This window comes from Mustela putorius, unplaced genomic scaffold (genome assembly GCF_011764305.1).
Source record: "Mustela putorius furo isolate JIRA1106 unplaced genomic scaffold, ASM1176430v1.1 tig00003834_pilon_pilon_pilon, whole genome shotgun sequence".
NCBI classification, from domain to species: domain Eukaryota; kingdom Metazoa; phylum Chordata; class Mammalia; order Carnivora; family Mustelidae; genus Mustela; species Mustela putorius.
In genome coordinates, this window is record NW_025421987.1 from 131379577 (window position 1) to 131393421 (window position 13845).

The 13845-nt window shown below is 37.9% G+C and overlaps 1 protein-coding gene across 6 annotated transcripts in view; it reads right to left on the reverse strand.

The window, feature by feature from the left end:
• Nucleotides 1-13845, reverse strand: part of FBXL2 (F-box and leucine rich repeat protein 2) — a 148426-nt gene that overhangs the window by 13961 nt on the left and 120620 nt on the right. Inside the window, exon 14 of one of the 6 annotated variants that reach the window (XM_013046667.2) lies at nucleotides 1190-1408. The exons of 4 other annotated variants lie outside the window; for them this stretch is intronic. In XM_013046667.2, coding sequence (XP_012902121.1) covers nucleotides 1214-1408 — 195 coding nt within the window. In that variant the 3' untranslated portion in view covers nucleotides 1190-1213. Of the gene's footprint in view, nucleotides 1-1189; nucleotides 1409-10991; nucleotides 13275-13845 lie in introns of those variants that run through there. One more of the 6 variants, XM_013046669.2, reaches the window with a different exon arrangement.

Consider the following 13845-nt stretch of genomic DNA (forward strand, 5'->3'; position numbering starts at 1 on the left):
TGAAACTTGCCCATTAAAATAAGCTCAGGCTAGCCTTAATAAGCCTTTCCCCTCTCCTGCATTATTTTGCCTACCCCTGGTATCCTATGGATTTAAGGCTGTTTTTATTTCCTCATCTGTTTATGGCAGGTGTGTTAGGAGGAAAGGATACTTCAGAAAAACAAGTTTGCCACTGTTAGGCATTGTCTATCTACAGACTAATTAGGAGAGCCACATTCTGGAAGTGCTTATACTAGCATTCCAGAGAAGGCAGAAGTGGTGGTGGGGGAGGTGGCAAATATGCCCAGCAGGGAGTACAACTGCCTTTAAAGGCAAAACAGCAGTTGTCTTTTGCTGGGAGAAGGGCGGGTGGGGGGGAGAAAATCTCTCAATCTCACATAGAATTTCTCTAGAAGGAACAGACATTGGTCACAGAGATTATCCCTGAGGGGGCAGGTGGGGAAATAGGGTAACTGGGGGTTTTAAATGAGATAGGGGATTTTTCTCTTGTATTCTTGGCACTTAAAAAAATACCTTGAACTTTTTCTTTTGAATTTTATCAATTTTTTTTTGCTTTAATTGATATGATCATTAATTTTTCTTCTGTAGCCTGTTAACATGGTGGATTACACTGATTCATTTTCAAATATTAAACTAGACTTGTGTCCCTGGAATAAACCCTGCTTGGTCAGGGTGTATAATTATTTTTATATATTGCTGAATTCTATTTGCTAATATTTTAAGGGCATTTGCTTCTATATTTATGAGGGATAGTGTCTGTAGTTTTGTCTCTTGGTACTATTATTACCTAGGTTTTATATCAGGTTATTATTGGCCTCATATGAGTTGTGAAGTACTCTGTCACCTATTTTCTGTAAGAAATTGTGTAGTTGGCTTCAGTGTTTGATAGAACTCTTCAGTGAAACCATCTGGAGATTTCTGTTTTGGCAGTTTAAAAATTATAAATCAATTACTTTAGTACTAACAAGCTATTCAAATGATGTTTTATAATGAATGAGCTGTGCTGGTCTGTGCTTTTAAATGTGCTGGAAGTGGTCAAATGGATTTACGTGGAGGTGTTCCTAGTATTCCCTTATCATCCTTTAATGTCTTCACGGCTTGTGATGGTACAGGTCTCAGTCTGTTCCTGCTGCTGTAACAAAATGCTACAGAGAGGCTGGCTTATAAACCACAGAAATTTCTCTCTCACGGTTTGGAGGCTGGAAGTCCCAGATCATGGTGCAGGCAGATGTGATGTGATGGCTGGAGACGGCCCCCTTCCTGGTTTGCAGCCAATGCCTTCTCGCTGTACACTCCTCCAGGGGTGGATGCAGGGAAGGATCCATCTGGAGCCTCTTTTATAAGAGCATTTAACCCATTCATGAGGAAGTTCTGAACCTGGTCGCCTCCCCAAGATCCTAAGACCATCCTGTTGGGGGGTAGGATTCAACATATGAATTTTGGGGGGACACAAACATTCAGACCATAGCACCCCTGTTTCATTCTCATTACTGGTAATGTATCATTTCTTCATCAGTCTTGCTATAGGTCTGTTTCAAAGAACAAGCTTTTGTTTTGCTGGTTTTTTCTATTGTTCTTCATTTTTTACTTTCATTGATTTCTATTATTATTTTTAGCACATTCTTTCTTTTCTTTATTTTGGATTTATTTTGTTCTTCTTTTTCTGGTTTCATCTGGGTGGGAGTTTAAGATTATCAAGACTTTCCTTATTTGTCTTCAAGTTTACTTATTTATCTCAAGTAATCTCTACACCCAGTGTGGGTGCTAGTATAAATTTGAACTCACAACCCTGAAATCAAGAGTCATGTGCTTTACCAACTGAGCAAAAAGACACCCCAACACTTTCTTTATTTTCAGTGTAATCATTTAATGCCATACATCTCCCTTTTAGCACTGCTTTAATGCATCCAACATATTTTGATATGTTCTATTTTAATTTTCATTTAGTTGAACTTTTAAAAAATTGTGCTTAGGGTGCTGTTTTCCAGAGTGGCTGTGACAGTTTGCATTCCCTTAACGGTATTAAGTTCTCTATAGTTGCTGAGTTTCTGTCTGGTTGTTCTATCACCTGTTGAGAGAAGAATACTGATGTGTCCAACTATAATTGTGATCTTCTGTTTCTATCAGTTTTTGCTTCACATAATTTGCAACTCTGTTGTTTGATGTATATACATTAAAAATGGCATTATCTTTTTTTTTTTTTTTTTAAGATTTTATCTGTTTGAGAAGGAGAGAAAGAGAGAGCATGGTGGGGGTTAGGGATAAAGGAAGAGGGAGAAGTAGACTCCAGGGTGAGCAGGGAGCCTGACTCAGGGCTCGATCCCAGGACCCTGAGATCATGACCTGAGCCAAAGGCAGATGCTTAAATGACTGAGCCACCCCGGAACCCCATCATCTTGGTGGATTGACTCTTTTATCTCTATGTCATAACCTTCTCTCTCCCTGGTAATTCTCCTTGCTCTGAAGTTTCCTGAATCTAGTAATAATATAACCATTCCTGCTTTCTTTTGTTTATAAAGTTTCTTTTGGGAGCACCAGTGGCTCAGTCAGTTAAGAGTTTGCCTTTGGCCTGGGTCATGATGCTGGGGTTCTGAAATCAAGCCCCACAGACTCCCTGCCCAGTGGGGTGTCTGCTTCTCCCTCTCCCTTTGTCTCTCCCCACTGCTTGTGCTCTCTTGCATACACTCTCTCAAATAGATAAAATCTTAAAAAAAAAAAAAGTTTCTTTTTTATATCTTTTTCTTTTACTTTAGCCAACCTATAGTATCACATTCAAAGTAAATTTCTTACAGCTTATACTTGGATCATGTTATTTTATCCATTTGGGCAGTATCTGCCTTTTAATTGGTATGTTAATTAAGACCATTTATATCGGGGCACCTGGGTGGCTCAGTCCATTAAGTGTCTGCCTTCGGCTCAGGTCATGATCCTGGAGTCCTGGGATCAAGTGCCACACCTAGCTCTCTGCTCAGTGGAGAGTCTGCTTCTCCCGGTCCGTCTGCCTGCTGCTCTGCCTAATTGTGCTCTATATCACTCTCAAATAAATAAATAAAATCTGTAAAAAAAAAAAAGTCATTTATATTTAATGATATGCTTGGGCTTAAGTCTGACCCTCTACCCCCTATTCTTTCAGATCTTCATTTCTCTGCCTGCCCATGAGTCTCTGAAACATTTTTTGTAGATTTCCATTTTGATTTACCTATTTTTCCATTTTTATTTATCTATTGTATTTGAGTGTCTTTCTTTTGTAGACTTCTTAGTGGTTGCTCTAGGTATTATATTATGTAACCATAACTTATCACCACGTACTGGCATCAATATTTTATAGGTTGAGTTAAATATGAAAACTTTATCTCCCTTTTTAAAAATTTTCATTTTTAAATTAACATATAATGTATTATTTGTTTCAGGGGTACAGGTCTGTGATTCATCAGTCTTACACAATTCACAGCGCTCACCATGGCAATACCCTCCCCAATGTCCATCACACAGCCACCCCATTCCTCCCACCCCCTTCCACTCTATCAACCCTTAGTTTCTTTCCTGAGATTAAGAGTCTCTTATGGTTTGTCTTCCTCTCTGGTTTTGTCTTTTTTCATTTCCCCCTCCCTTCCCATATGATCCTCTGTTGTTTCTCAAATTCCTCATATCAGTGAGACCATATGATAACTATCTTTCTCTGATTGACTTATTTTGCTTAGCATAATAGCTTCTACTCCCAACTATGTTGTTGCAAATGGCAAGATTTCACTTTTTTGATGGCTACATAATATTCCACCGTGTGTGTGTGTGTGTGTGTGTGTGTGTGTGTGTGTGTATACATATACCACATCTTTATCCATTCACCAATTGATGGACATCTAGGTTCTTTCCATAGTTTGGCTATTGTGGACATTGCTGCTATAAACATCTGGGTGCACATGTCCCCTCAGATCACAACATTTGTATCTTTGGGGCAAATACCCAGTAGCACAATTGCTGGGTCATAGGGTATCTCTATTTTCAATTTTTTGAGGAATCTCCTGTTTTCCAGAGTGGCTACACTAGCTTGCATTCCCACCAACAATGTAGGAGGGGTCCCCTTTCTCTTCATCCTCGCCAATATCTGTCAATTCCTGACTTGTTAATTTTAGCCATTCTAACTGGTGTGAGGTGGTATCTCATTGAGGTTTTGATTTGTCTTTCCCTGATGCCAACTGATGTGGAGCACTTTTTCATGTGTCTATTGGCCATCTGGATGTCTTCTTTGCAGAAATGTCTGCTCATGTCTTTTGCCCATTTCTTGATTGTATTATTTGTTCTTTGGGTGTTGAGCTTGATAAGTTCTTTATATATTTTGGATACTAGCCCTTTATCTGATAGGTTATTTGCAAATATCTTCTCTCATTCTATCAGTGTCTTTTGGTTTTGTTGACTGTTTCCTTTGCTGTGCAAAAGGTTTTGATCTTGATGAAGTCTCAATAGTTCATTTTTACACTTGTTTACTTTGCCTTTGGTGATATATCCAAGAAGAAATTGCTGTGGCTGAGGCTGAAAAGGTTGCCGCCTGTGTTTTCCTCAAGGATTTTGATGGATTCCTGTCTCACACTTAGGTCTTTCATCCATTTTGAGTTTACTTTTTTGTGTGGTATAAGAAAATGGTCCAGTTTCATTCTTCTGCATGTGGCTGTCTGATTTTCCCAACATCATTTGTGGAAGAGACTTTTTTCCACTGGACATTCTCTCCTGCTTTGTTGAAGACTAGTTGACCATAGAGTTGAGGGTCCATTTCTGGGCTCTCTGTTCCACTGATCTGTGTGTCTGTTTTTGTGCCAGTGCCATACTGTCTTGATGATTACAGCTTTGTAGTACAGCTTTAAGTCCGGAATTGTGATGACACCAGCTTTGGTTTTCTTTTTTAACATTCCTCTGGCTACTTGGGGTCTTTTCTGGTTCCATACAAATTTTAGGATTATTTGTTCCACTTCTGTGAAAAAAGTTGATGGTATTTTTGACAGGGAGTGCATTAAATGTGTAGATTGCTTTAGGTAGCATATACATTTTCACAATATTTGTTCTTCCAATCCATGAGCATGGAATGTTTTTCCATTTCTTTGTGTCTTCATCAATTTCATTCATGAGTATTCTATAGATTTCTGAGTACTGATTCTTTGCCTCTTTGGTTAGATTTTTCCTAGGTATCTTATGGTTTTGGGTGCAACTGTAAATGAGATTGACTCCTTAATTTCTCTTTCTTCTGTCTTGCTGTCGGTGTATAGAAATGCAACTGATTTATATCCTGCCACGTTACTGAATTCCTGTATGAGTTCTAGCAGTTTTGGGGTAGAGTCTTTTGGGTTTTCCACATATAGTATCATATCATCTGCAAACAGTGCAAGTTAAACTTTTTCTTTGCCAATTCCGATGCCTTTTATTACTTTTTGTTGTCTGATTACTGAGGCTAGGACTTCCAGTACTATCTTGAATAGCAGTGGTGATAGTGGACAGCCCTGCCGTGTTCCTCACCTTAGGGGAAAAGCTCTCAGTTTTTCCCCATTCAGAATGATATTTGTTGTGGGTTTTTCATAGATGACTTTTTTGATATTTAGGTATGTGCCCTCTTTCCCTACAATGTGAAGAGTTTTAATCAAGAACGGAAATGGTTCTTTGTCAAATGCTTTTTCTGCATCTATTGAGAGTATCATATGGTTCTTGTTCTTTCTTTTATTAATGTGGTATACCATACTGATTTGCAGATAAAGAACCAATCTTGTAGCCCAGGAATAAGTCCTACTTGGTTGTGGTGAATAATCCTTTTTAATGTACTCTTGGATCCTTTAGCTAGTATTTTGGTGAGCATTTTTGCATCTGTGTTCATCAGGGATATTGGTCTATAATTCTCCTTTTTGATGGGGTTGTTGTCTGGTTTGGGGATCAAGATAATGCTGGCCTCACAAAATAAGTTTGGAAGTTTCCCTTCCATTTCTACTTTTTGCAACAGTTTCAGGAGAAAGGTATTAATTTTTCCTTAAATGTTTGGAAGAATTCCCCTGGGAAGCTGCCTGGCCCTGGGCTCTTGTTTGTTAGGAGATTTTTGATGACTGCTTCAATCTCCTTACTGGTTATGGGTCTGTTCAGGTTTTTTATTTCTTCCTGGTTCAGTTTTGGTAGTTTCTAGGTCTCTAGGAATGCATCCATTTCTTCCAGATTGTTTAATTTGTTGGCATATAGTTGCTCATAATATGTTCTTATAATTGTATTTCTTTGGTGTTGGTTGTGATCTCTCCTCTTTCATTCATGATTTTATTCGTTGGGGTCCTTTCTCTTTTCTTTTTGACAAGTTTGGGCAGGAGCTTATCAATCTCGTTAATTCTTTCAAAGAACCAGCTTCTATTTCATTGATTTGTTCTATTATTCTTTTGGTTCCTATTTCATTGATTTCTGCTCTAATTTGTATTATTTCTCTTCTTCTGCTGGGTTTAGCTTTATTTGCTGTTCTTTCTCCAGCTCCTTTAGGTGTGAGGTTCAGTTGTGTATTTGAGACCTTTCTTGTTTCTTAAGAAAAGTTTGTATTGCTGTCTACCTTCCTCTATGGACCACCTTTGCTGCATCCCATAGATTTTGAACTGTTGTGTTTTCATTTTCATTTTTTTCCATGAATTTTGAAAATTCTTCTTTAATTGCCCATTGACCCCTTCATTCTTTAGCCTCCACGTATTTGAGTTCTTTCCAACTTGCCTCTTGTGATTGAGTTCTAGCTTCAGAGCATTGTGTTCTGAAAATATGCTGGGAATGATCCTGATCTTTTGGTACTGGTTGAGACTTGATTTGTGACCCACAATGTGTTCTATTCTGGAGAATGTTCCATATTCTGGAGAATATTCCATGAGCACTAGAGAAGAATGTGTATTCTATTGCTTTGGGATGGAAACTTCTGAATATATCTGTGATCTCCATCTGGTCCACTGTGTCATTTAAAGCCCTTTTTTCCTTGCTGATCTTCCGCTTAGATGATCTCTCCATTTCAGTGAAGGGGTTGTTAACGTCCCCAGTATTATTGTCTTATTGTTGATATGGTTCTTTGATTGTTATTAATTGGCTGCTCCTCTGTTAGGGGCATATAAATATTTACAACTGTTAGATCTTCTTGTTGGATAGACCCTTTAAGTATTGGTATAGTGTCCTTCCTTACCTCTTATTATAGTCTTTGGCTTAAAATCTAATTTGCCTGATATAAGGATTGCCACCCCATTTTCTTTTTATGTTCATTAGCAAGGTAAATCATTTACCACCCCCTCACTTTAAATCTGGAGGTGTCTTTGGGTCTATAATGAGTCTCTTACAGACAGTATATCGATGAGTCTTGTTTTTTTTATCCAATCTGATGCCCTGTGTCTTTTGATTGGGGCGTTTATCCCATTTACATTCAAGGTAACTATTTAAAGATATGAATTTAGTCCCAATGTATTGCCTAGAAGGTTACTGCTACTGTATATTGTTCCTGTTCCTTTCTAGTCTATGTTACCTTTAGTCTCTCTCTTTGCTTAGAGAACTCCTTTCAATATTTCTTATAGGGCTGGTTTGGTGATGGCAAATTCTTTTAGTTTCTGTTTGCCCTGATTTACCTCCATTTAAAAAGTCCTTTCACCCATCCTCATATATATATATATATACATATATGTATATATATATATATATACACACATATATATATATATTTTAAGTGAACTCTATGCCCAATGTGGGGCTTGCACTCACAACCCTAAGATCAAGAGTTGCATGCACCACTGAGTCAGCCAGGTACCCCTACAATATGCTGTCTTAATTACTTCCTCTATATACCCTGAGAACCATACCAATGTCATAATTTTTGCTTCATCAAATAAAACTTAGAAAACTCAGAGGAAAAATGTTTATTTATACATTTTTCCTGTTCTTTCCATTTTTCTTTCTTCCTAATGTCTTGGGATCTTTTTCTTTTTTTCATTTCTATTTTTTCTTTAAAACTTCTAATTGTGGGAAAAACCACATAACTTAAAATTTATCATCTTTACCATTTTAAAGTATACAGTTCAATAGTGTTAATGTATCTTACATTATTGTGCAATGGATCTTCCGAACTTTTTCATTTTGCAAAATTGAAACTCTATACCCATTAAAAAGCACTCCCCATGTCCCTGCCTCTGGCCCCTTGCAACCACCATTTTGTTTCTATGAATTTGACTACTGTAATACCCTCATATAACTGTTATACAGTAATTTTTTTTTTTAGATTTTACTGTGCTAAAAGTACATGTGCTCTATCCTTCCAATACATTTTAAGTGTATGTTATTTTTGACTATAGGTACAATATTTTACAGAAGTTCTTTAGATCTTATTCATCTTACTCAACAAAAGCTTTACGCCAGTTGATAACTCCCCACACTCCCCAGTAACCACCTATCCAGACTTTGATTTTATAAATTTGACTATTTTAGATACTTCCTATAAATGGAATCATGCAGTACTTGTCTTTCTGTGCCTGGCTTATTTCACCTAGCATAATGTCTTGGTTCATCCATGTTGCCATATATTGCAGAATTTCCTTCTCTTTGAGGTTGAATGGTATTCCATGTACGGAATACATTTTATGTATCAGTTCATCTGAGGATGAACATTTAGGTTGTTTCCATATCTTAGCTGTTATGAATAGTGCTACAGTGAAAATGAGAGTGCTAATCTCCCTTCAAGGTGTTGATTTAAATTCTTGAAAACCTACTGACCATATACACATGGATTAATTTCTGGGCTCTCTATTCTGCTGCACTGGTCTACATGTGGTGTTTGTACCAGTACCATATCGTTGTGATTACAACACCTTCAAAATATAACTTGAAATTAGGAAGTGTGATGCCTCCAGCTTTGTTCCTTCTCAGGACTAGCTATTCAGAATCTTCTGTGGCTCCATATGAATTGTAGCATCACTCTATTTCTGTAAAAAATATTTTTGAAATTTTGATAGGTACTGCAATAAATCTGTAGATTGCTTTGGGTAGTATGGGCATTTTTAAAAAAAAGATTTTATTTATTTATTTGACAGACAGAGTTCACAAGTGGGCAGAGAAGCAGACAGAGAGAGAGGAGGAAGCAGGCTCTCTGCTGAGCAGACAGCCCAATGTGGGGCTTGATCCCAGGACCCTGGGATCACGACTTGAGCCGAAGATAGAGGCTTTAACCCACTGAGCCACTCAGGCGCCCCAGTATGGGCATTTTAATAATATTAACACCTCTAATCCAGGAACATGGGATGTCCTTCCACTTATTTCACTTCTTTCATCAGTGTTTTGTGGTTTTCAGTATACAAGTCCTTCATCTCCTTAGTTAAGTTTATTCTTTTTTTTTTTTTTAAGATTTTTATTTGTTTATTTGACAGATCACAAGTAGGCAGAGAGGCAAGCAGAGAGAGAGAGAGGAGGAAGCAGGCTCCCCACTGAGTAGAGAGCCCAATGTGGGGCTCGATTCCAGGACCCTGGGATCATGACCTGAGCCGAAGGCAGAGGCTTTAACCCACTGAGCCACCCAGGTGGCCCAGTTAAGTTTATTCTTAAGTATTTACTTTTTTAAAAAGATTTTTTATTTATTTGACAGAGAGAGAGTGTGTGCAAGCACAAGCAGGGTGAATGGCAGGTAGAGAGAGAGGGAGAAGCAGGCTCCCCACTGAGCAGAGAGCCTACCCTGGGGCTTAATCCTAGGACCATGGGGTCATGACCTGAGTGGAAGGCAGACACTAACTGAGCCACCCAGATGACTGTATTTTATTCTTTTTGATGTTACTGTAAACTGAATTTTTCCTAATCCCCTTTTTGAATAGTCCATTATTATTGTATAAAAATGCAACCAAATCTTGTATGTTAATTTTGTATCCTGCAACTTCAATGAATTTATTTACTAGTTCTTTAAGTTTTCAAAATGGACTCTTTGGGATTTTCTACTCTTAACAACCAAGTTGTTTGCAAACAAGGATAAATTTACTTCTCTCTTTCCAATGTGGATGTCTTTTATCTCTTTTTATTATCTAATCTGTCTGACTAGGACTTCTAGTACTATGTTAAATACAAATGGTGCAAGTGGGCACCCTTGTCTCATTCTTGATCTTCTTTTCCTAGTTTGTTGAGAGTTTTTATAATGCAAAGGTGTAGAATTTCATCAAATTTTTTTAAATAAAGATTTTTATTTATTTGACAGAGAGAGAGAGAGGTGGGACACAAGCAGGGGCAGTGGGAGAGGGAGAAGCAGACTTCCCGCTGAGTAGGGAACCCAATGTGGGGCTCGATCCCAGGACCCTGGGATTATGACCTGAACCAAAGGCAGACGCTTATCAACTGAGCTACCCAGACACCCCTCATCAAATGCTTTATATGCATCTGCTGAGATGATCTTGTGATTTTACCTTTTATTCCATTGATGTGCTGTTGGATTCAGTTTGCTGGTAAATTACTGAGCATGTACCCATCTATATTCATGAGGGGTACTGACCAATCATTTTCTTTCCTAGTGGTGTCTTTGTCTGGTTTTGGTACCAAAATAATGCTGGCCTATAAAATGAGTTTGGAAGTGTTCTTACCGTTTCAATTTTTTGGTAAAAATCTGAGAAGGGCTGGTACTAATTCCTCTTTAAATGTTTGGTAGAATTCACCAGAGAAGCTATCTGGTCCCAGACTTGTCTTCATTAGGGGGTTCTTGATGACTTTTTTAACCCCCATACTGGTTATGTGTCTGATTAGGATTCCCATTTTTCCATGATTTACTTTTACTAGGTTATATGTTTCTAGGAATTCATTCATTTGTTCTAGATTATTGTTTGTTGGCATATAACTGTTCATATTTGATTCATTTTACTGATGTCATAATTGTAATGTCTCTTCTTTTGTTTCTGAATTTACTTGTCTTTTCCTTTTTTCCATAGTTATTCTAAGGGTTTGTCAATTTTATTTGTTAAAAAAACTATTTCATTTTTTTCTATTTTCTATTTTTAAATTTATATCTGCTTTAATTTTTGTTATTTTCTTCTTTCTGCTAACTCCGGGCTTGGTTTGTTTCTTTCCAGCTCTAAAAGTTAAATTGTTTTAGGTCTAGCCATATAGCTGGGTCATGGTTTTTTATCCATTTGGCCCTTCTATGTCTTTTGATTGGGGGAATTTAATCCATTTACATTTAGAGTGATTATTGATAAGGAAGGACTTATTATTGCTATTTTTAAAGCTAAGGAAGTTCACTTATAGCAGAGATAGGAGGCTGACATGATAGCACTCAGACTTGTTTTTCCTTACCCCCCTTCCATTTCTACTAGGCTGTTAGGGGTCTCCTAGGATTCAGAAGTGTGTTTGTATGAGGGTGTGTGTCCCATATTCTGGGCAGTGCTCCCCTCCAAAAGCCAGGGACTTAATGGAATTCAAATTGAAATGTTAAAAAGAAAAAAATTCAAGCCACTTATCTGTTAAAATTAGGATAGGCCATGCCCTGAGTAATCCAGACATTCTCCTCTTCTCCAGGGCCCAGAATCTTCCCCTGAGATCTGTTTCAACATCAAGAATTCTTTCCATCCTCCTTTCCTCCCTGAGTTTGGTGGTGTGAAACTGAAGAAGCTGGTCATGCTGCCATGACAAGGTTGCTTGATACTATGGGTAGAGCAAACTTGGGGAGGTTTAGGATTCCTGAGTGCAGGAAACTTCTTCCAAAACAGCAGCTTCTCATGGTGGGGTTCTAGTATGGCCAGGGAACTGCTGGCAGTCTCCTGAAAAGGGCTGCAATCCTTGGGATCTGAAGCACCACAGTTGTAGGGATCACCCTCATTACTCACACAACAATTTCTGTGTCTGACTTTTTCAGATTTGGGCTGGCTTGTTTACACCCCACTTTATCCCCAAAGAGGACTGGAAGTGGCTTCTCTGGCTAAGCCTTCTGCAAGGTGCTACTGGTAAAGAGGGAAGATCCCATCTCTGTCTTTTGGGTATTGACAGTCTAAATTCCAATCCTAGACTACCCCTAAATTCCCACTGAAGAAAGCTTCCTTGGCTATTAGTGCAAGCACTAAAAAAATCAAGGCATAGAGATATGACTAAAAACACCAACAGACAAATTAAAATGCAGTTAAAATGAATATTTAGTTAACTCAAAAAGAAGGTGGGAAAGAAGGAGCAGATAACGGAAAACAAAAAGGAGAAAACACCCAATTGTATCAATATTACATTAAATACAAATGACTAAACATTTTGATTAAAAGAGAGTTTATCAGACTGCATAAAAGATAGCCTTTATATATAAAAACATAAATAAGTTGAAGAAAAATGATATGTATGCAAAAATAAGCATAAAAAGACTAATATTAACACCAGATAAAGTAGACTTCAAGACAAAGAGTTTTATCAGTGATAAAGAAGAACATTTAATAATGAGAAAAATGTCAATTCTTCAGGAAGATATAACAGTCATAAATTTGTATGCACCCAAATCAGAGGACAAGATGTAAGTGAGGATAAACTTAAAAGTCTTAGCTATGGGAGGCTACTGTAAACTGGATATGGGGTTTAGTCTCAGCAGCTGGTACAGGATTTGTAGGTCCCCATGTGAGCATGGAATTGTTCTGCTTATAAAATTCTAGAAGTAGTCAAAAGAATCTAGTGAATCTCAACATTCTAAGCTGAGAAAATTAGAAGAAATGAATAAAGCAGGGTCTCCAATTTGGGAACAAAATATGGGCCAGGCTGCTCTTTCAGGTGTGCCACAGAACACTGGCCCTTCAGACTGTATGCCCCCATCTCAGCTTTTCATGTCACCTTGGTAAGGCTCACAGAGACAGTTGAGAGGAGCAGGTCTATTCTCCTTAGCAGGGGCTATGAGGCTTTGGTCCTGCTTCCCATTCAGCCTCATCTGCTCTCCTCCCTCACTCTGAAACCCAGCCATGGCTTCTGTCAATCTAAGAATATGTGCTGTTTCCTCCATTAAAAAATGCCATTGAGCCCTTCTCTACTGCACTCTTGTTCCTACTTCAAGAATGGCTCAGCAGCTGACAGTTAAACAGAATGGCAGCTGAGCTAATTGAAGAAGGAAAATCTTGAGGATCAAGGAAATGAGTTAATAATTGACCACACAATTTAGGCTGAGTGGGAAAGGGGAAGAGACATCAAATGGAGATTGACAATGAAAAGATGGTGAGTTCAAAGGGACCCATTTAGGTTCAGTCTTGGTTGCAATTCAGTGACAGATGGAGTAACTGGGAAAGACAGGAGATGCTGGTCAGACTGTGGGGGTGACACTGAAAAATGAACATACATTCTACTTCACATTGTTATTTTCCAAGGTGTTCAATGTTTCATTTTAAAATGGATGAAATATTCATCTAAATGTTACCAAGTCTTGAGTCCCTATTTTTCCTCTTGTGTCCCAGTTGAGTAGTGGTTTGATAACAAAATTGTCTCATATCATCAAGAGTAGCTTTCTACCAGTTAGATAACCTGTATACTTGTCATTCTGAAAGGACAGTGACTGACTAGACACCTGATGGCCTAGGCTCCTTACACAATATCACTGAGTTTTGATAAATCATGATGAAAGATAAAACTCTCTAGCAATGAAGACAGTCATGGGGATTTCCTTTTGGGCTATATTTCTTATTCTTTAATATCATAAACTGCTAAAATTCTTCTTGGATAGCTTCCAGAACAAATGAGTTGCATAATAAGTTTTTTTTTTTTGCATAATAAGATTTTTAAAAGCTCACCAAAATTGGCTCTGGTATTGAAAAGGAAACCAGGAAATAAAGCAAGCTTCAGAATCAGCAGAACCTGCTGAAGATACATCCTACAAGTTTAAAACTGGCATACCGA